The following is a 23333-nucleotide window of genomic DNA, read 5'->3' as shown; positions in this document are numbered from 1 at the left end:
TTATAGAGCGCTAGGGTCTGATTTTCTACTGCCCAGCCCATTGACACCAAGGCAGTGGCAAGTAGGGTGACCAGATGTCCTGATTTTATAGGGACAGTCCCGATATTTGGGGCTTTTTCTTATATAGGCTCCTATTATCCCCCCCGTCCCGATTTTTCACACTTGCAGACTGGTCAGCCTAGTGGCAAGTGAGTGGCGCAGGTGCTGCAATGATTTTTATAGTGGGGGCACTGAGAGCCATTGAACCAAACTGTAAACCCAGAATATAACGGAAACTACTTCAAGCCAGGGAGTTCTGCAGCACCCCCAGCACCTCTACTTCCAGCACCTAGAGTGAGCCCTGCTTACATTCCGATTTGTTGTACCCTACTTAGCACTTGCAGGGATAGCACTGGCAGTGATAGCAAAGCTTCCAAAGGAGCCAGGATTTCACCCACAAAACCTTCACCTAAAATAATACTTTTAAATAACTCTCCATAACCCTTTCCTTTCCTTGTTATTACACCCTGAGTAGCACTGGTTTCCCCTGGAAGCTGGAGATCACATCACCTTTCTTTTATGTTGTAGCAGAATTGTCTCTGAGCTGGTAACTTGATAGGGGCTGGCAGCCCGCTCCCGGGAGACTGGAGAAATCCAACTCCATTGGCTGCTTTGGTATTGGCGGCAGGGCTGTAAAGAACAAAGGTTTGACTTTCAGTTTCGTTTCTTCTCCGCCCTGAGACTTTCCAACAGAAGAGCTTGCACGGTAAGAGCCCATATCTTTGTATATATACATTGTGAGCGCTTAAAATGCTAAGATGGATCGAGAGAAGGTTTGGTTTTTAAGTGCTGGCAAGCTGCGGTCGGAAAATTTCTCTATGATGAGTCTCTTTCTAGATTCTAACGTGTAGCTGGTGTCAGGGGCTGGAAGATGATCTCATTTCCCTTCGCTAAAGCTTCCCTTTCCCTTCCCCAAGCTTTTACACTTGCACTGTAGCTTCGTTGAAGCAATTCTTGCTATCAAAACGCTAAGTTATGTGTTTCAGATCAGACCAGAGGATAGTTAAACCAGATATTGATCACTTTAGCCAGTGGAGTCCTGCATGTCCCAAGCCATGCTTCAGAAAGCCATTTGTATGTTAGCTGCGCTGAGCAAGGAGGAAGTGTCGTGATTGAAGAGCCAGAATGAGAGAGTTGTGCCAGCTACCAATGAGGTGAAAATAACATCAATCATGTTCTGGATTCCCTTGTTTCATAACATCACCTCTTAGCTAAAAGAACTGTTTAAAAGAAATCTCCTTGTTTCACACTGAACATGTAGCAAAGCCTCTGCTACAGAGACCTTGGGGAAATTGGCATTCAGCAGCGATGGACAGTAGCAGTGGCTGCTGAGTGCCAGAACTTGTCAGTTTGTGATATAACCACAAGACGGGTAGTAAAATACTTCCTTTAACTAATACCCACAGAAGGGCAAAAATCTGCTCTTGAATGTGGATGCATAGGTGTGAATATGGTCGTATATAAGATCGGGTTCAAGTTATACCTTTACGCATGGTACAGTAATGTTACTCTTGATTTATTCAGGGTAACTTGAAGCTTAGGTTGAGATCGGGCATTTGGGGCAACAATCAGGGAATGTGTTAACCATAACACTCTAGCTCCACCTACAGTCTAGGTAGAGAACTTTAAAGTAATTCTAACCCTAATAGTCTTTTCTAAATTAAATAGTTCTAAGATTTTAGTGGTAATAGTTGAATCCTGGATCATCCTCTTCGGGGCAATATATTTAAATGGAGAGCAGAGAAATTGGCTTACCGTTGCAAGAGAAGTCATTCTTGATGTACCCAAAACAAGAAGTGTTAGGTCTAGTTCTTCTTGGTAAGCAGGGAGCATAGTGTGTTTAGGAAGCACTCCCCTACCAATAGTAGAAAATGTAGAGTTTCCTCTTTTCTGTCACATCATTCTAATATATTTGGACAGAGGAAAACTTGGGAAATCTCATGAAGAATGTTCTTTTTAAATTCTCCAAGTTGGAGACAAGACAAGAACATTTATTCAAGACTGCACGTATTGTACATTTCTGAGCAAAGTATGTGCACTGTGCCATGCAGAAATTTGTTAATATGAAATTAAGCAGTAAGTGGTCTTGAAAGTTCTGCACATTTACAGATAAAGGACCCAAAGTGTAGAGGACAGCTTTATATTTCTTTTTTATCTCTATAATGAATAATGATAAAATAGAGTATATACCATTTGACATGATACTCAAGACTTTGAAATCCAATATAGGCAGATCCAAATTACCTAAAGGCATTTCTCACCAAAAAAGGACACCAACTCTTCTCCCTCCCCCTCTCCCCCCCCCCCCCCCGAATCTGGCTGCACACAAAGATCAACCATCCCTCCTCTTGGAAAATGTTAAGAGAACTTAAAAAAGAACAATTTTTGGAGGTGTGTTAGCCTCTGTGTCAGTCCATACAAACAATGCAGTGAAAGAAGAAATGAAACGTGGCAAGATGAAAACACAAATAACATTGATGTGTTTGTTAATTCTTTCTTTCTACTTGCAACATAACCTTCAGAATTATTAAACTAATCTTGTGTGGTTATGCAGACAATAAACCCCATGCACTTTGCTCATACAAGTAGCTTTCAGGTTATGATTTACAGGACTGGCTCTGTGCTTTCAACTGGTCATTAACTGGCCAGGCTGCAAAATATATAGGAATGACAGAGTAGCTCATTTGTTGGGGTAGTGCCACTATGTTGTGAAAGAAAGCATAGCGTCAAAATAAAAATCTTAAATGAATCAAACTGTACCATAGAATCTCTATGGACAGTAATTCCATCCTTGAAGATGGATGGAAGAGTGTAGGAGTATGACTGGGATAGTAACAATGATTGTGAAATATTGAGAGAAAGGCGACAAAGGCAGAAAACACATTAATAATGGGTTTTTTCAACTGTCCTCCTATTGACTGGTATATGTCGCCTCAGGAAGGGATGCAGAGGTAAAATTTCTAGGCACCATAAATGACTGCATCTTGGAGCAACTTGTCCTGGAACCCACAGGGGAGAGGCAATACTGGATTTAGTCCTAAGTGGAACATGGGATCTGGTCCAAGAGGTGAATGTAGCTGAACCACTCACAGTGACCATAATGTTAAATTTAACATCATTGTAGGGGGAAAATGCCAAAGAAACCCACCACAGTAGCCTTTAACTTCAAAAAGTGAAACCACAAAAATGAGGAAGCTAGTTAAATGGAAATTAAAAGGAACAGTCACAAGGGTGAATTGCCTGCAAATTGCATGGAGACTATTTAAAAACAGCATAATAGAGGCTCAAACGGAATGCACACCCCAAATTAAAAAAAGAAAAGAAAAGCAGCAAAGTTCCACTGAGACTAGACTGCAGAGTAAAAGAGGTGGTTAGAGGCAAAAAGGCATCCTTTAGAAATTGGAAGTCAAATTCTAGTGAGGAAAATAGAAAGGAGGATAAACTTTGGCAAGACAAGTGTAGAAATACAATAAGGCAGGCCAAGAAAGAAATTGAAGAACAACTAGTGAAGACATAAAAACCAACAGCATTTTTTTAATACATCAGAAACCTGCTAAACGGGGCCATTGGACAATCAAGGTGCTAAAGGAGCACTCAAGGAAGATAAGGCCATTGCAGAGAAGCTAAATTAATTCTTTATAGAGTATATTGGGGAAATCCCCACACCTGAGCTATTCTTTTTAGGTGACAAATCCGAGGAACTATCTCAGGAGGTGGTGTGGCAGCAGAGGAGGTTTTGGAACAAATTGATAAATTGAACAGTTAATAAGTCACCACAACCAGATGATATTCACCCAAGAGTTTCATATATAAAATTGCAGAACTGTTAATTGTGGCATATAACCTATCGCTTAATTCAGCTGCTGTACCAGGTGAGGTGACTGGAGGGTAGCTAATTTAATATTGATTTTTAAAAAGGGCTCTAGAGGCGACCCTGGCAATTACAGGCTGGTAAGCCTAACTTCATTACCAGGAAAAGCAACAAGGAGTCCTTGTGGCACCTTGGAGACTAACAAATTTATTTGGGCATAAGCTTTCGTGGGCTAGAACCCACTTTACCAGATTCATGGAGTGGAAAATACAGTAGCAGGTATAAATACACAGCACATGAAAAGATGGGAGTTGCCTTACCAAGTGGGAGGTCAGTCTGAGACAATTCAATTAACAGTAGGATACCAAGGGAGGAAAAATCACTTTTGTAGTGGTAATGAGAGTGGCCCATTTCAAACAGTTTCATTACCAGGCAAATTGGTTGAAACTATACTAAACAGAATTATCAGACACAGATCAACATGATATATTGCTGAAGAGTCAACATGGCTTTTGTAAAGGCCATTATATTAGAATTATTTAAGGGTGTCAACAAGCATTTGGACAAGGGTGATCCTGTGGATATAGTGTACTTGGTCTTTCAGAAATCCTTTGACAAGGTCCCTCACCAAAGGCTCTTAAGCAAACTAAGCAGTCCTGGGATAAGAGTGAAGGTCCTCTCATGGATTGGTAACTGGTTAAAAGATAGGAAACAAAGAGTAGGAATAAATGGTCAGTTTTCAGAATGGAGAGAGGTAAATAGTGGGGTCCCCCCAGGGGTCTGTACTGGGACTAGTACTATTCAACATATTCATAAATGATCTGGAAAAAGGGGTAAAACAGTGAGGTGGCAAAATTTGCAGATGATACAAAATTACTCAAGATAGTTAAGTCCAAAGCTGACTGCAAAATGTTACAAAGGGAAAACTGGGTGACTGGGCAACAAAATAGCAGATGAAATTCAATGTTGATAAGTACAAAGTAATGCATATTGGGGGGAAAAAAATCCCAACTATGCATACAAAATGATGGGATCTAAATTAGCTTGTACCACTCAAGAAAGAAAAATTGGAGTCCTTGTGGATAGTTCTCTGAAAACATCCACTCAATAAGAAGAACAGGAGTACTTGTGGCACTCAATGTGCAGCGGCAGTCAAAAAAGCTAACAATGTTAAGGACCATTAGGAAAGGGATAGATAATAAAACAGAAAATATTATAGTGCCATTATAAACATACATGATACACCCACATAGAATCATAGAACTGGAAGGGACCTCAAGAGGTCATCTAGTCCAGACCCCTGCACCCAAGGCAGGACTAAGTATTATCTAGACCATCTCTGACAGGTGTTTGTCTAACCTTATCTTAAAAATCCCCAATGATGGAGATTCCAAAACCTCCCTAGGCAATTTATTACGGTGCTTAACCACTCTGACAGGATGTTTTTCCTAATGTCCAACCTAAACCACCCTTGCTACAATTTAAGCCCATTGCTTCTTGTCTTATCCTCAGAGGTTAAGAAGAACAATTTTTCTCCCTCCTCCTTGTAACAACCTTTTATGTACTTGAAAACTGTTATCATGTCCCCTCTCTGTTTAGTCTGGAGAAGAGAAAACTAACCCAATTTTTTCAATCTTCCCTCATAGGTCATGTTTTCTAGACTTTTAATCATTTTGAATACTGTGTAAAGTTCTGATCATCCCATCTCTAAAAAGATATAATAGTATTGGAAAAGGTGCAGAGAAGGACAACAAAAATGATTAGGGGTGTGGAACAACTTTCATACTGTTTTATTTAGAAAAGAGATGACTAAGGGGGAGTATGATAGAGTTCTATAAAATCATGAATGGTATGGAAAAAGTGACTACGAAAGTGTTATTTACCCCTTCATATAACACAAGAACTAGGGGATCACCTAATGAAATTAATAGGCAACAGGTTTAAAACAAACAAAAAGAAGTACATCTTCACACAATGCAGTGTCAGCCTCTGGAACTTGTTGCCAGAAGATGTTGTGAAGGTCACAAATATAACTGGATTCAAAAAAGAAATAAATTCATGGAGGATAGGTCCATCAATGATTATTATCGAAGATGGTCAGGGATGCAAACCTATGCTCTGGGTGTCCGTAAAGCTCCAACTGTCAGAAGCTGGGACTGGACGATAGGGGATGTATCACTCAAAATTGCCCTGTTCTATTCATTCTGTCTGAAGCATCTTGCACTGGTTACTGTCAGAAGACAGGATACCGGGCTAGATGGACCATTAGTCTTACCCAGTATGCCATTCTTTTGTTATTGGAAATAGAAAAAGATTCACTCCATAAACTGGGAATTATATTTTTGAGACAGTAAATATGTATTTTCTCTCATTTACACCACCATAAATCAGTGAAGTCTGTGGAGTTATCCAGTCTAAGTAAGATTAGAATCAGGTTACAGTATGAAAGGTTTCACCATCTAGATAAAATGGTCCTGATTTGCATTGAAGTCAATAGGAGTTTTGCCTGAGTAAAGGCAACAAAATTGGGCCATACGTTTTAAGAATATTTTGTCTCCATTCAGGCAGAAAAAAGTATTTTGCTGTGAAGTCCATGAAGCTATGCTTATTTATACTAGCTGGCCCTCCCTGCTTCATTTCCCACATCTGTTAATGGTGATAAAAACATCTTTCTCCCACTATTTGTCTGTCTTGTTTATTTTGACAGTAGGCTTTTTGGGTTAGGGACTGTCTCTAACTATGTGTTTGGATAGTTCCTAACCCAATGTTAGGCACAATACACATGTCCTCAGTTGGAACGTCTAGATACTCATGGAATAAAACTAATAATGATGATGATAATGATTTACTATTCCATGGGGAACAAAGGCCTTCACTAATGTCTTCCATCTTTAGTGAGATGAGTTAAAAATAATAATACATTTTTCTTATTGTTATACTTGTATTTGTAACATCTTTTCTGTCTTTTTAGATTAAGAAGAATGGCTGGTGTCAAATCTAGATTAACACAAGATGAAGTAAAGCAACTGCAACATCTGTTGGGGAGCAGACAATTCTCTCTTCTCTATAAAGCAAGCGTCCATGGTTACAATGCTGCTATATTTCATGCCAAGTGTGATGCACAAGGACCAACTGTAGCAGTAGGATATAATGGAAGTGGTTATATTTTTGGAGGCTTTACATGTCAGAGCTATGTTTCATCTGGAGGGTACATAAATGATGAGAAGGCTTTTCTCTTTAGATTAAAAGGCAAAGAGGGTGTGCTCAGCCCACTAAAAATTCCTGTTAAAACTGCATCAGGTGCTATATATGACTATAGTTCCGTTGGCCCTAATTTTGGAGGTGGAGCACTGCAGTTGTTGAACCAAAATGCTGCAGCAGCAGCAGCAAGTTCTAACAACAACTACACATACAATGTTGCTGATCTGCTTGGAAATGATCTAGGCCTTATAGAATGTGAGGTGTATCGAGTTGAAGGTAAGTTGATATCAAAAGAGAAAATGTTTACTGAGGACATTATAGCTTCATACTCTTAATGTTATACGTTCCTTTCCCCTAGATATTAGCAGTTTCCTGGAATCTCCATGGAGAAAGATTACATGGACAACTGAGTAAGTTAACTGTTGTAATATATCATTATAATGATCTGTGGCCACCAAATACTGTGGTGATGTGAGTTACTTTAGAAATTAACTAGATGGTGCTAGAGTAGACAGACTTATGTGTTGCTCAGATGCTCATCTGTGTATCTTAGGTACTAATATGGCACCTATGACCATCGGGCAGCGGAGGGAAAGCTCAGTGGTTTGAGCATTGGCCTGCTAAACCCAGGGTTGTGAGTTCAATCCTTGAGGGGGCGATTTAGGGATCTGGGTCAAAAATCTGTCTGGGGATTGGTCCTGCTTCAAGCAGGGGGTTGGACTAGATGACCTCCTGAGGTCACTTCTAGCCCTGTTATTCTATGATTTCCATGATAGTGTCTGAACACCTGACAATCTGGGGATAAGTACAAAATGATTTCAGAACAGATCAAATATAAATGAGTTATTTATGTCTGAACCAAAATAAGCTTCATGAAGAGCTATGCTTATTCTTAGCCACATGGCAGAGACTTAAAGTGACATTCCAGAGGATTACAGACCATGATTAAGCAGCTAGTTACTTATCTGGCCAGTTCCCAGAGCGGCATAGGTACAGTGTGGCAAACATAAAAGTATTTGATACGTTTAGAAAACCCTGTGCATCTCAGCATAGAATTATAGAAATATGGGGCTGGAGGGGATCTCAAGAAGTCACCTAGTCTAGTTCCCTGCACTGAGGCAGGACTAAATATACGGAGATCATCCCTGACAGGTGTTTATCTAACCTGTGCTTAAAAACTTCCAGTGATGGGGATTCTATAACCTCCCTGAGAAGCCTATTCCAGAGCTTAACTGTCCTTATAGTTAGAAAGGTTTTCCGAATATCCTAACCTAAATCTCCATTGCTGCAGATTAAAACCATTACTTCTTGTCCTGCATTCAGTGGACACGGAGAACAATTGATCACCCTCCTTCTTATAATAGCCCTCAGGGCCGGCTCCAGGCACCAGCCGAGCAAGCTGGTACTTGGGGCGGCAAATTGAACGAGGCGGCATTCCGCCCAATCCTAGGGCGGCACGGCCGCTTTTTTTTTTTCGTTCCGCTCCGGCCGCCCTGTAGGGGGCGGCGGCGCGGAGGACGGGAGCACCCTGCAGCAAGCCTGGCAGGGCAGTCCTTGTCCTTCCCTCCCCGCCAACCGGAGCGGAGCCCTCCCGGCAGGCGGCACGGCCTGCTGTAGCCCTGGCTGCCCCCCTTCTCTCTCTCTCCTGCCCGCTTCCTCCCCCTCTCCCCCCCCGCCGCTAGCTGGTCCCCCTGCACCCGCGCTCCAGCCGCACTGCAGGTTTTTTTTTTTTTTTTGCTTTGCCGTTCTGGCCGCCCCGTTTTATTTTTGCTTGGGGTGGCCAAAAAGCCAGAGCCGGCCCTGATAGCCCTTAATATATTTGAAGAGTCTTATCTTAAAGTCCTCCCTCAGTCTTGTTTTCTGAAGTCTAAATAAGCCGAGTTTTTTTAACTTTTCCTTATAGATCAGGTTTTCTAAACTTTTCATCATATTTGTTGCTGTCCTCTGGACTCTTTCTAATTTGTCCACATCTTTCTTAAATTGTAGTGCTCAGAATTGGACACAGATCTCCTGTTTGGGCCTCACCAGCACTGAGCAGATCGGGACAGTTCCCTCCTGTGCCTTACATTTGTCACTCCTGTTAACAGACTCCAGAATCATATTAGCTTTTCTCGGAACTGCATCACATTGTTGACTCGTATTCAATTTGTGAGCCACTATAACCCCCAGATCCTTTTCAGCACTACTACTGCCTAGCCAGTTACTCCCCATTTTGTAGCTGCACATTTGATTTTTCCTTCCTAATTTTAGTACTATGCCCTTGTCTTTATTGAATTGCATTTTGTTGATTTCAGACCAATTCTTCAATTTGTCAAGCTCATTTTGAATTCCAACCTTGTCATCCAAAGTGCTTATAATCCCTTCAGCTTGGTGTCATCCACTTATTTTATAAACATATTCTCCACTTCATTATTCAAGTCATAAATGAAAATATGGAATACTTTCATACCCAGGACCAATCTGTGTGGAACCCTACTGGATAGGTCCACTCAGTATGATGACAAACCCTTAATAACTGCTCTTTAAGAATAATCTTTGTCACAGAATCCACAGGTCTGGTGCTCTCGCACAGTTCTGGAAGAGTCCCCAAGAAGACCCCTTCAGTGTGTTATCCCCCTTTGGGTTACATTCTCTCACTGGGGTAAGCCCCATCGATTCTCTGCCTCCTGGGACCGAACCTCTGAGCCTTCAGCACCCCTGCTTAACTCTGTGAGCTCCCCTTAGTGAGTCCATTTGAATTGGACACCTGGTGAAGGCTTGCACACCCAAAGGGATTAATGCACCCCTAATTTCCTTAATCTGGAGCAGGGGTCAGCAACCTTTCAGAAGTGGTGTGCTGAGTCTTCATTTATTCACTCTAATTTAAGGTTTTGCGTGCCAGTAATACATTTTAATGTTTTTAGAAGGTCTTGTTCTCTAAGTCTATAATATATAACTAAACTATTGTTGTATGTAAAGTAAATAAGGTTTTTAAAATGTTTAAGACGTTTCATTTAAAATTAAATTAAAATGCAGAGCCCCCCGGACCAGTGGCCAGGACCCGGGCAGTGTGAGTGCCACGGAAAATCAGCTTGCGTGCCGCCTTCGGCATGCATGCCATAGGTTGCCTACCCCTGATCTGGAGTCAGGTTTCAGAGTGGTAGCCGTGTTAGTCTGTATTAGCAAAAACAATGAGGAGTCCTTGTGGCACCTGTCGCGGAGTGTGGGGGAGTCAGGGCCCTGCACCCCTCTTCCTGAGATTCACTGTGACTCTCAACCAGCCAGTAAAGCAGAAGGTTTATTTAAGGACAGGAACACAGTCTCAAGCAGAGCGTGTAGGTACGACCAGACCCCCTCAATTAGGTCCCTCTGGGAGGTTCAGGGAGCTTAGACCCCAGCTTGGGGTTCCCTGCGTTGCACCACCCAGCCCAAACTGAAACCAAACCAAAACTCCTCCTGCAGCTCCTCTCTTCCCCCTCCCCCCAGCTCCTCCTCTCCTTTGTTCAGTCTCCCGGGCAGAAGGTGTTAATTCTCCCCACCCCCTCCTGGCTCAGGTTACAGCTCAGGTAGCTTCCTTCAAGGGAAGTCCCACATCCCCACTGCAACCCCCCTGCAACATTCCCAGGTCAAATCTGCCCTGCTCCCTGCTCCGTCACAGCACCTTAAAGACTAACAAATTTATTTGAGCATAAGCTTTTGTGGGCTAAGAACCCACATCATCAGATGCATGGATTGGAAAATACAGTAGCAGGTATATTTAGTCTCATTAGACTGACCCCCCACCTGGTAAGGCAACTCCCATCTTTTCATGTACTATGTATAAATATACCTGCTACTGTATTTCCACTCCATGCATCTGATGAAGTGGGTTCTAGCCCATGAAAGCTTATGTCCAAATAAATTTGTTAGTCTCTAAGGTGCCACAAGGACTCCTCATTGTTTTAATCTGGAGTGAATCTCAGACAGCGTTGTAAAAATCAGAAAGGTTTATTAGGAACACAGCGTAGAAAGTCCTTGGTTAACATAGAGAGTTACAGAATATTCCATCTCGGTCAGTCCTGAGCCCCAAGCTCTCTTTGACGCCCCTCGAGTCCTAGTCCAGAAGAGTGTGTCTTGCTGCCACACTTATACAATCCCCTCTGCCCTTCCTCCCCTTTGTTCTTCTTCCTGGGCAAACCTCTCATCACCTGGCTGTCCACCTTTATCTTTTTTCTCCAGCTGGTCAAAACTGGCTGGCTTCCTGCAGAGGGACTTGGCAGTCCCATGCCATTAGTTGCTTGGCACCAAATGTCTGGGCAATCGGAGTGGCCATTGTCTTCTGAAACTTTGCATGGGTATGGGGCCCAGGCGCCAGACCCCAGATAGCCAGGGAACAGTCATACCTGTATCGCTACAAAAAGTAAACCACCTTTTCCCACCAGCTAGTTAATCATGCAGTACATAGGGGAAACTGAGACACCCACAATATTCATCCAAAATATTATGAAAAATTCCCACTTCATCACACTCTTTTAACCAGTATTGCACCCATCTTATAGTAATTTCATCTAGACCACATTTCTCTAATTTGCTTATGAGAATGTCATGTAGGACTGCCTCGAAAGCCTTACTAAAATCAAGATATGTCATGTCTACAGATTCACCTCTGATCCACTATGCCAGTAACCATGTCAAAGAAAGAGATTATGTTAGGTGGCATGATTTGTTCTTCATAAATTCATGTTGGCTATTCTTTATCACCCTCTTATCCTCTAGAATGACGTTTACAAATTGATGTTTAATAATTTGTTCCAGTATCTTTCCAAGTATTGAAATTAGGCTGACTGTAACTCCCCAGGTCCGCTTTGTTCCTCTTTTTAAAGATAAACAGTATGTTTGCTCTTCTCCAGTCCTCTGGGACATCACCTACCCTCCATGAGTTCTCAAAGATAATTGCTAACGGTTTTGAGATTGCTTCAGCTAGTTCCTTAAGTACCCTAATGTGAATTGCATCAGTCTTTGAAAATTTGAATACATCTAACTTACTCTTTAACCTGTTCTTTCCCTTTCCCCTTGTTCATATTAATTGTGTTAAGTATCTGGTAACATTTTAGCAAATACTGAAGCAAAATAGGCATTAAACATGTCTTGCCGTCATCTGTTATTAGCTCTCCTTCCCCACCTACCAAGTAGTGTATCTGCATGTTCCCTTGTCTTTCTCTTGCTCCCTACTATATTTATAGAACCTCTTCTTATTGCTTTTTATGCAGGGTGGATTGATCTAAATCACCAAGTGGAAAGTCGTGATTTAAATAATCCCTTTTAATTAACTTTTTCTTTTGTATTTTTAAAGAAAGGTGCATTCTCATTGGCTGATATAACCATTAAAACATGTTGATTTACAACTAAATAGAACCATTACACTAGATTTGGTTCTTTTTTTGCTATCTAGGAAGGTACACTATAATTATATGCATTTGTTTAAACAACTATATAGCTTTATATTTTCAGATTCTTATTAATGGTACATTTTTAGTATGTTAGAAAATAGTGAATGATATATTGCTTAATTGCTACTCTTGTGCCACATTTATAAAGTTTGACCTCAAAAGTTAAATGTTTTTCCCCTGATACTTTCTTTATATAGAAAAGCAGCTTTTAACTCAAAGTTTTTGATGGAGGCTCATGGATTCAGCATACTAATTCTTTAATTTAAATATTGAAAGAGATTATAATAAATTTTGGCCTTAACATATTTTGTATTAAATTCAGATTTTATTTTTAACCGGTTTGTTTATAAAAAGAAAACTTCCTATAATTTAAATAATATTTAAAAATCTTTTTTTAAAATCCACCCTGCTTTTATGTCCCATTTTAGGTGTAACTCATTTGATGGCTTAGCCTTTCTGATTTTATCCCCACCTGCTTATACTACTCTTCTGTTCTCATCCTTAGCAATTTGTTTACATTTCCACTTTTTGTATGATTCTTTTTTGATTTTTCAGGTCATATTGGCCTTTTACTATTCTTGCTGTCTTTCCTTCACATCTGGATAGTTTGATGCTGTGCATTTAATATTGTCTTTCTGAGAAACTGCCACCTCTACTGAACATCCTTTTTCCTTACATTTTCTTCCCATGGGACCTTCCTACCAGTTCTCTGAGTTTGAGGTCCATTGTCCTCATTCTGCTGTTCTCACTCCTTTCTTTCCTTAGAGTCACAAAATCTATCATTTCATGATCACTTTCACCCAAATTGTCTTCTACCTTCAGATTTGCAACCAATTCCTTCCTATTATTCTGAATCAAATCTAAAATGGTTGCTTCCTGCTTACTTCCTTCACTGTCTGAAACAACACATGATCTTCAATACATTCAGAGACCTTGTTAGACATTTTGTGCTTTGCTGTCCTACTTTTCCAACAGATATCTGGGTAGTTAAAAGAAGAACAGGAGTACTTGTGGCACCTTAGAGACTAACAAATTTATCTGGGGGGACTGCAGGAGAGAGGTCGGGGGCTAGCCTCCCAGGCCAGCAGCTTGGGGGCTGGCAGGACGGTCCCTCAGGCCAGATGTCTACTTCTAAGCCTGTTTGAATGAATGAATGTAACTTTGCTGCATTACAAGTGACAGAGTCAGCACATTGCAACAGAGATTTAATTCTCCAGTGACATGTCAAAGCAACTGTTTTAGGCAGCATTAGTTGAATACATTTTCAAAATTTTCAAAGTTGACCACTGATTTGGGATACCCAGATTGAGACATTGTAGGCCAGATTTGTATAAGTACTGAGCACCTGAATCTCCCATTGGCTTCAATAGGAACTCTGGGTACTCAGCACTTTCTGAAAATCAGGCCATAGGATGTTTTAAATTGGGCACCCAAAATTAGAGGATATCATAGTTAAAGATCCATTCCATGTCCAAACCATGTCAAAGTATGAAGGTCATTCTCTCAGAGAGATCTGGCTGTTCTTCAATTGTACATTATATTCAAAAGCACCACTGGTTGCTCTTTGGCCATGTTACCAGGATGCTCTCAAACTCTCTATTGACACCTGGGGGGTGCATGTTTTGACTGTATCTGGTGCGGCTGTGGGGCCGCCCCTGAGATTTGTGGATTCGCAGGATTGAGCCAGATCTAGGAACTTAACAACATGATGCCTGGTGTGACGCCATCAACCATGGTCACTCTGGCTGGTGCAACAGTCCTGAGTAGACTGTGTGTTTGATGATAGTTAAAGATGGAGTATATAAGGGGGATGGGGAATATTTCAGTTTACTGATTTCACTGTGCCTATATGCGGTGCAAAACGTGCTGTGATCTCATGGGTGTTTAACACTATGAAAATCTTTTTGTCTTAACAGGGAAAGAGGGAAAATAATGGAGGAAATCAGATCTTACAAACCTTATTTAAATTCAGTGCCACAGATTCGGATTTTGATTCTTGGTCCAATTGGAGCTGGGAAGTCCAGTTTTTTCAACTCTGTGAATTCTGTTTTCCGAGGTTATGTGACAAGCCAAGCCATAGCAGGATCTGATAATATTAGCGTGACAACACAGGTAAATATTTGCTTATAATTAAACAACATCCAAGCTAAAGCACAGTCTCTTAGTTAAAAATCAACATTTTTTCCCCACTAAACGGAAAACCCAAAGATAGTCCATGATTGCCCCACTGAATTCCATGCATGTACTTGTGAGAAGAAAGGTATTACTTGATATGGATGAGAGATAATCTGGTGCTAAATATGAATTTTTTAGATATGTATTTCTATATGTTACTTTTTTTTGCCTCAATAGTACAGGTCTTACCCAGTTAAAGATGGAAGAGATGGCAAGCCTCTGCCTATTATCTTCTGTGACACAATGGGAATAGAAGAAAAATCAGGAGTGGGTCTGGAAATTGATGAAGTGTCCAACATAATAAAAGGCCATGTTCCTGATAGGTACCAGGTAGGATTTCTACAATTCTATGCAGTTCAACTGATATCCTTTAATGTTTTTTACATGTAAAAATATTATATCCTAAATTTAATTACTGTGGAACAAAATATCTACAGTGCTCAGTACATTCTTGCATATGTGGTACTGTACAGTAAAACCTTATGAATGGTGATCATAGGTAAGGTGTATTTGAAAAGGAATAAACTATGGGAAGTTTGTGTTTAAGCCCGATTCTCCACTGTCCTGCATTTTGTGTAGTCTTTTACAGTCATGTGAAGTTGATTTAAATCGCTATCCACCCTTCTGCCCAGGTAGCATTTGGCACCTACTTTGTTCAGGTACAAACCAAGGGAGAATCAGGCTCAAGGTATATAAAGATTGGAACTGGTTGAAATATTTTGAACAAAAAGGTTTTAAATAGAAAAATGGACTTTAATGCCCCTACCCCAAATTTCTGGTATCTCTTGAAATTCTTGTAGTTTTTCATGAAAATTTTTGAAAGATTTTTAGCAAAAATGTAATAATTTATATTATTGAAATGATTCTCTAATTTTTTTTTTAAACTGGAAACCTGGTTTTCAGGAAATGAGCAACTGTTATTAATTTTTTTTGTGAAAAAAATTGAAAAATGAAGAATGGGTTAGTTTGGTAAAGCAGAAACAACTTTGACATTTTGAATTTTTAGAAAACATTGTTTTAAAACTTTGTAAAGAGCAGCTTCCACCATATTCAAGCTTAGTACAGTGCCTTCTTATCTGGCCTTTTGTCTTGCCTAGTAGAGAGCTGCTGTCTATAGACCATTTCAAATTTTAACTCTTGTGATATGCAAGAGATGTAGAATCTGATTGGCCATTCAGTTGAGCTGAGCTTGTTACAGAAGCAAAGATGGAGGGCTAAGGTTGTTGTATTACTCTCATCATTGTAGTATCTTGGTTCCTCACAAATCTTAACTTAATCCTTATAAAAACCCAGCAAGGTATAAAGTGTTATTAACGTAATATTAAAGATATGAAACTGAGGAACAGTGATTAATTATCTTGGTCAAAGTTATATTGGAAGTGAGATCTCCTGAGTCACAGTTTTATGCCTTAACCACAAGACCAATCTTTCCATGATTTATTTGGTTCCACTTTATATTAAAATTCCATCTATAAATGGTTTACAAAGAATTAATTAATAAATGAAGAATGTTAAAAGCACATTACAGTAGTGAGCAGCATGTGTATAGATGTTTATAAGCACATCAGTAGATATTATAAGCCATAGTTATGGGTAAATTTTTGATGGACTCGACAACAATCGATGAATCATTTATTAAAACATCTGTTAATAATTTATTAATGCTTTATAGATGGAACCTTAATAAAAAGTGTGTTCAAAAACTCTATAGTAGGGATAGTCAATGGTGTGTGTGTGTGTGTGTGTGTGTGTGTGTATGCATGAGTGTACACACACACACACACACACACACACTCACGGAATATCTCGTGAATCCTCTTTATTTTCTAGAGATGCCTTTTGGTTTCATTATTACTTTTCCACAAGGGATACAAATTCAGAGGAACTCTGTTGACTTCAAAGGAGCTCTGGATTTCCAAACGTTTACAATAACAGAGATCAGAATCTGGCTCTCCATCTGGAAGAATGAGTATGAGACTGGGAATCAGGAAATCTGGAATTTTAATCCTGATTTGACCACTCCCTTTATGAGTGTGGGTAAATCATTTCACCTCTCTGCATATCAGTATTCCTCTCTGTAAAATGAGATAAGAATACTTTTCTTCCTGCTCCAGAGGGGTATTTTGAGAATCAGTGTTTGTACAGCCCTTTGAATCTCCAATTCTTTGGAAGTGCTAGTTATTATTATAAAAAAATTTCTTTGCAGTTTAATCCAGCAGCCACCCTTCGTCCAGATTCTCCAGGCTATGTCAAGACCCCTTCTCTGAAGGATCAGATTCATTGTGTTGCATTTGTTATTGATGGGTGCAAAATTGAGATTCTCCCTGAGAAACTGGAAGAGAAGCTGAAACAGCTTCGAAGAAAAGTGAACCAGTTTGGTACGTTTTATGTCTCCTAATATCATAGAACTGAATGAAGTGGGCACGCCCAGGAGGTGATCTGACTTTCAGGTCTGAGCAGCTTGGGTCATTAGGGGCCTGAAGTACTGCTAGGAGCCAGGCTTATCCTTGGTGTGGGAGGAGGAATTGCCACTTATTGTTTTTGAGGTTTACCCGCTAGCTGACTCTCTGAGCTGGATTAATGCACTCTGGAGGGACAGGCCCCCAGACTGATGGAAGTATGGGCACTGCAATGGGCTCTGGTGTTGGTTGAGAATAGAGGAATTCCTGATCTCCTCCGTTGTTCTCTACTCTTTGGTTGTACAGTGTGCCCTATTGCGTTTCTGCTCCTCAGTACAGCAGAGCCCTCCTGTTGACGCAGGCCCCCGGGGAAACAGAGCTGTGCACTAGGCTTCTAGGAATACATCTCTCCAGGAAAAATTCACTTTGATTTCAGTAATTACTTTAAAATACATATAATCCAAGGCATTAAAACCTTTTTAAAAGGGAGTAAAGGTAAGATTGATTCATTTAGCAGCTGCAGTGAAGACAGGAAGCAACAAAAAGTGAAAAAAGTACTCAAGAATGGGAGTCGTATACATGTGAATGCCAGTTTACATCAGCTCCTGTGGTTATGTTTGGACATAATACCTGGGACCTGATTTTCTCTCCTTGTGATATGAGTCATTTCCATAGGAGGCAATAGACAGAGACATAACCTACGGGGGTGAAAGCAGGCCCCAGTGGTGCTATTGAACTCAGCTAGGTGTTGCATGTTTTAGAGTCCCTTGTTGTGAGTCATTGAATTCATTGCACTGAATCTCAGCCCTGGCAATCTTCCCAATGAGATGAGTGAATCATTAAGTGTAGTGCCTACTATACTAGTGGAATAATAATAATTTTGTTTACAAAGCATCTTCCCACCAAGAGAATTAGGTTGCTGCCCAATAGTTTAATAATTAATCTTTTTCTAATGCTGTTGTGCAAACCAGAAACGCTTTCACCTTATGTAAGGAGAAGCAGTTGCAATGAAGAACTGATGGGAAATTAGGTGTAAAAGCTTACTCTTTTTTTTTGGTACAGGGATCCCACAACTGGTTTTGCTAACTAAAGTGGATGAAATTTGCCCTGCTATTGAAGAAGATGTCCAGTGTGTGTACAAAAGCAAAGCTGTTGAGAAACAGGTAAAGTATGGCATTGTTGACTGTGGTGCTATCTATGAACTCAATTACCTTGAACAAATCAAGGTATTGTGATACTCTACAGTACATTTGCAATACTTGCATCCCCTCATATTCCTACACACATTCTCATTCTGGTCTTGTAGGCATAAGCTGAAAATATAACTAAATTTAATACCTCAGGTTTTGGTTTACCTAAAAGGTTTAGGACTTGTTAAAATTGCAAGCTGCACCTCTGAAGAATAAAACTGCATAACAGAAAAAGGTGGAGATACCAGAAACCTCATTAAAAATTAAGGGCCAGATTCTTTTGCCAAACCCCACTCCATATAAAGGGGCTGGAGTCTGGCCAAAACTGGCCAGCTGCAAATTTCCCCTCGTGTGAATAGGTGTAAAACTGAAAAAAAGAGTGCTTCGGGGGAGGAAGGAAGTGGGAGGGAGTGCTGTTCTGCTGATTGTATCAGTTTTATACCAGTGAAGAGTTATTCTCATCAGAATCTTAACTGTCTAGTTATGACCAAAATCCAGTACAAAGGAGCTGGATTGGCCCATAGAATATATCCCCCTGTATCTAGAAAGGCCAAATATGGACTTAAGTGGAATTATACCAGAGATGAATCCCTAGTAATCTTCTTTCTAGATCATAATGGAGGAAAAATAGCTCTGTGTCCTGGGTATCACCTCTGAGATTAAACAGAGGATTTTGGCCTCCAGGGCAGTTTACACAGTCAGTTTCTAGCAGTGAATTTGCTAAAGAAGAATAAAATATTGTGAATGTGGCCTTGAACCGTCACTGCAAGTGGTTGCCACTTCAGTTGCAGGATGGATATGATTTCAAAATATATGTGAAAGTAGTTACGTCTTCAGTATAAAGAAGTTTGAAGAACTAAAAATCTTCCACTTTTAATCTCACCAAACAATATCTGTGAAAATAGTCAAGGCTTCTGCTTAGCTTCCTCAAGGAACAGAAAGATTGAAAAATAGTCGGGAAGCTCTTTAGGATAATCCATTTTGTGCCTTTTCTACAGATGCGGATAACTGCAGAGAAACTTGGAATCCCTCTTGCTCAGATTGTACCTGTTAAAAACTACTGCTCCGAGTTGGATCTTTCGTGCGATGTTGACATCCTGTTACTGTCTGCAGTGAGGCAGCTTATACGTTTAGCAGAAAGCTACCTTGACAATTTCCCTTTTGAGAAGCCAAAGAAAGAGCCCTAACCTGATGTTTACCTGTGACGCTGGATATTTTATGTGCTGACACCAGAAGCCAAATTTGTTGCTGCCCTAAACAGATGCAACTCCATTGACTTCAGTGGAGTTGCACTTGCTTATGCCCGTGGTGAATTTGGCTCAACGGTTCTATATCTTGTTACTGCCTACGTAAGATTAATGGTATTTTTGCATGCATCAAGGGGAGAATAGATTCTCTAGCTTTCAAGGTCGGATCCCTTTATTAAACATTCCACATTCTTACTCTTCTCCATTTAAAAAGAAATTGAAACAATAGTTGTAAAACTACTTTTGTTAGATTAATTGGAAAAATAAATTACTCTAAGCACTTTTTCAATCACTTTAATCATCCAGGTTTGGGACTTCAATAACTCAGCAAGAGGTTTTGGGCCTATTGCAGGAGTGGATGGGTGAGGTTCTGAGGCTTGTGATGTGCAGGAGGTCAGCCTAGATGATCACGATAGTCCCTTTGGCCTTAAAGTCCATGAGAAGAGGTGAGGCAGAGACACAAGGGACCTACTTTTCTTCTTGCTTACACTGGTTAAACACTGCTGTATCTCTATAGACATTAGCAATTACTTCAGATTTGCACTTGAGTACTTGAGAACAGAGTTTGGATTAGATCCTTGATGAGGTGTAATATCAAATGCAATGGTAACAATAGAAAGAGTAGTCAAGGTTCTGACTGTTCTAGAAAGAGTTGGCATTGCTGATATATGGTTCCCTGCAGGTATAGTTGAGAGGAAGGGCTACTTCCTATACAATAAACCATAATTAAAATTGAGCAATGCATGTTATTGGACAAGGATTTATTTTCTTTTTGTTAAATCGTAGAAAATTAGAGTTGGAAGAGACCTCAGGTGGTCATCTAGTCCAACCGCCTGCTCAAAGCAGGACCAACCCCAACTGAATTAGCCCAGCTAGGGCTTTGTCAAGCCGGGCCTTAAAAAGCTCTAAGGATGGAAATTCCACCACCTCCCTTGACTTGTTCCAGTTTGCCCTCTAGTGGCCGACAGTTACAAAATATGGATTTCTAGAAAATAGTGCTACATAAAGATACTTTAGAAAAGACTAGGATGCAGGATTTTATTTAGCACTCTTGCCTGACCTATGATTTAATTCAATATTATTTTCTTTTCTGTGAGCACACAACTATTTGGGGAGGAGTTTTATTACCCATTGATCCAAGTCCAATGTGAACAAGCCTACTATCCAGCTGCCCCTCTGCCAAGAAAGCAGAGGCATATAGCAAGCCACCGGCGCTCTCCATCATAAGACAACAGCAGGTGATGGGATGGGAGTATGGGATGGCCTCTTTATGTCTCCTGATATTTTGCTGTTGGAATGTATTTATCCTGTTAAAGCATATTTTATAAACATATATAGCTACTGCAGTCCAACCTTGTCTTCAGGATGACAATAGTAAAAACACACTAAAAGTGTATTACATTCCATAAGTAGCATACTGAGATGCTTAACAAAATGGAAAAACAAGATATAACTGACCTTCAAAGGTCTTTTGAGGTAAATCAGAACCTCTTGGGGGAAAAAAATGAAACCAAATAGCTGTTGAGTTGCAATGAAGCATTTTCAGGGCTTTTATCTCACCTTTCCTCAGTGTACCATATAAAACAATTTTTATTGCAATTTGCAGCCTTGTAGAATCAGGCTAGTGTATCAGCATCAGTATGTGTGTATTCTGTTTTTCATGCATCATTTAAAAGGATCATCTAATATTTCTGCAATTGGGGCTCTTTTGTCATTTTCTAGCTAATGTGCTGATGTTGAGGAGAGAAGCTGCTGTTTAATAATTTCAGCGGTGTTAACTCTACACAAACACTGAGAGAGAAGGGAAGAAGCTGGAGCAATTCTTAGCATGCTTTGGTAAGATTTAACCTGGCGATTATCATTTAGAAACTCTCCTCAAGGGCTGATTGTGGGTGAATCCCAGCTGATATGCTGCATGCAAAACACCAATTTATCCATGGCAGTTAGATAAAAGAATTTTTCATCAAGCCTTTTTTTTCACTATCTTCAGGGTCTTAGAGTGAATTGCCTATAGTGTTGTACCCGTTCTACATTACAGGGTGATGACAGCCATGTTGGTTGTGATGAGGGACTTCCAAAGCTAAAAGCGTCAGCCTCTGTAGCATGAACTGAGGAATTAAATTTATATCTGGAAGCTGTAACAAACTCACATTCTTTGTAGCACAGAGAGGGATGTGTAACACACACCAAACTGTGGGTTATATAACTGCTAATGTAGACAGTGCAATGAAGACTTCTGCTCAATGTGCAGCTGCAGTGAAAAATCAAACACAATGTTAAGATTTGTAAGGAAGAGACAATGAATAATACAGGGAATATTATAAGGCCATTATATCAAGCAGTGCTGTGGTCTCATCTGGAATCCTGTCACCTCATCTCAGAACAGACATTGCTGAATTAGAGAAGATTCAGACATGAGAAGAAAAACTCTCCTAGGAAGAGAGATTGAAAAGCGTGGGATTGTTTACCTCAGAAATGAGACAAATCAGAGGGAACATGATAAATGTATATACAATAATGAATAGTATAGAGAAGTTGGATTGGGAACTTTTGGTCTCATGGTCTCATAACACAAGAAGAGGGGGATATTTGATTATACTGAAAGGCATCAAAAACAAAGCCAATAAAAGGAAATACTTCTGCACACAATACATAACTGGACAGTGGAGCTCATTGTTACAGGAAATTGTTGAGGCCAGGAGGACAAAGAAAACATGAAAGCAATAGCAGCTACAATTGGAGAGTTCGTTCCTCACCATGAAAGGGAAGAGGGTGCAACCACAACAAAATATTGCATATTATTATTTCATGTTATGGCCATAATAAAGGGTGAGGTGTACATATTTGCGAATGTGAGGTGATGCATGGGGAAAAAAGTACAAAAGTATGAGAGAGGGGTTGGAGAGGGACTGCTCAGTATCTCAAGTATTTGCCATCATCAATATGTTTTGAAATACGTTTGGTTCAGAAGAAGATTCCAAAGGTCATAAATGTATCTTCAAAGTGGAAGAGACTGAGGCCCAGAATCTCAAAATAGGGGTGGCTCCAGTCAGTACTGCAGTGCCTACTGGACTCCTCAACCTCCAGCTGGGCACATAGGGAAGGGTGGGTGCCCCAGAACGGCATTTTCAGAAACCAGCAAACTGACTGGAAGCCACCTAAGTTAGCAAGGAGTGAAATGCCACAGTAAGGGGTGGAAAGAGGAGGGGCCCAGGCACCTAACATGGGCCGCCTGGCTGACGGGCCAGAGATAGGTTCTCCCTCCATTTGGATCCTCAGTTATGAACTGTGTCCTGGAGTTAAGTGGCTGACCTAGCTTAGTTCCTAGGTAGCTCATGCCCTCAGAGCTGAAACAGTGTCTATCTTTCGCTGTCTCCTGCTCGTGCGCGATACTGCTCTCATGCTCACCTTACATTTCCCTGTATCCCTGCTGTCTTGTGTGTGTGCTGTCCTGCCCGTCTGCTGTGATGCAGTGCTGGAGCAGTGCAAGGACCAAAAAGTTCTGCTGTAAGGATTGTATTCCAGGGGTTTAGCCAGATTAGACTGCAAGGCTCCCTCATCCAACTGCACTGCTAGAAATGCTGCAGGCTGCACAAATTGCAGACTATCATTGCAAAGACCTGAGGGGAGTCTGTAGGAGACTGTGGGACTATCACTTTTTAAGGATCTGGTATGACCTACAGCGGGTTTGGACACTATGCCACTGAGACGGGTAAATCCTCTCAGAGGAAGAGTTCGAGTGGAGTGTATGCATATAACTGGTTTCAGAGTAGCAGCCGTATTAGTCTGTATCCGCAAAAAGAAGAACAGGAGTACTTGTGGCACCTTCGAGACTAACAAATTTATTAGAGCATAAGCTTTCG

General features: G+C 40.5%; 1 protein-coding gene across 2 annotated transcripts; it reads left to right on the top strand.

Annotated features, from left to right (window-relative positions):
• The first annotated feature begins 664 nt into the window (after window positions 1–664).
• On the top strand, window positions 665–19766 carry LOC128842386 (interferon-induced protein 44-like). Of its 2 annotated transcripts, none has more exons than XM_054038352.1 (8): window positions 665–745; window positions 6822–7327; window positions 7410–7461; window positions 14376–14571; window positions 14812–14964; window positions 16841–17012; window positions 18096–18196; window positions 19222–19766. In XM_054038352.1, the coding sequence occupies exons 2-8, from the start codon at window positions 6832–6834 to the stop codon at window positions 19408–19410; spliced, it is 1359 nt and encodes a 452-aa protein (XP_053894327.1). In that variant the 5' UTR covers window positions 665–745; window positions 6822–6831; the 3' UTR covers window positions 19411–19766. The 2 variants fall into 2 exon arrangements, with proteins under 2 accessions (XP_053894327.1, XP_053894326.1); XM_054038351.1 differs by lacking the exon at window positions 665–745 and adding an exon at window positions 1150–1193.
• Window positions 19767–23333: the final 3567 nt, after the last annotated feature.

This window comes from Malaclemys terrapin, chromosome 8, assembly GCF_027887155.1.
Source record: "Malaclemys terrapin pileata isolate rMalTer1 chromosome 8, rMalTer1.hap1, whole genome shotgun sequence".
NCBI classification, from domain to species: domain Eukaryota; kingdom Metazoa; phylum Chordata; order Testudines; family Emydidae; genus Malaclemys; species Malaclemys terrapin.
Note: the sequence above shows the minus strand (reverse complement) of the source record. Positions and strands in the feature narration are given on the sequence as shown.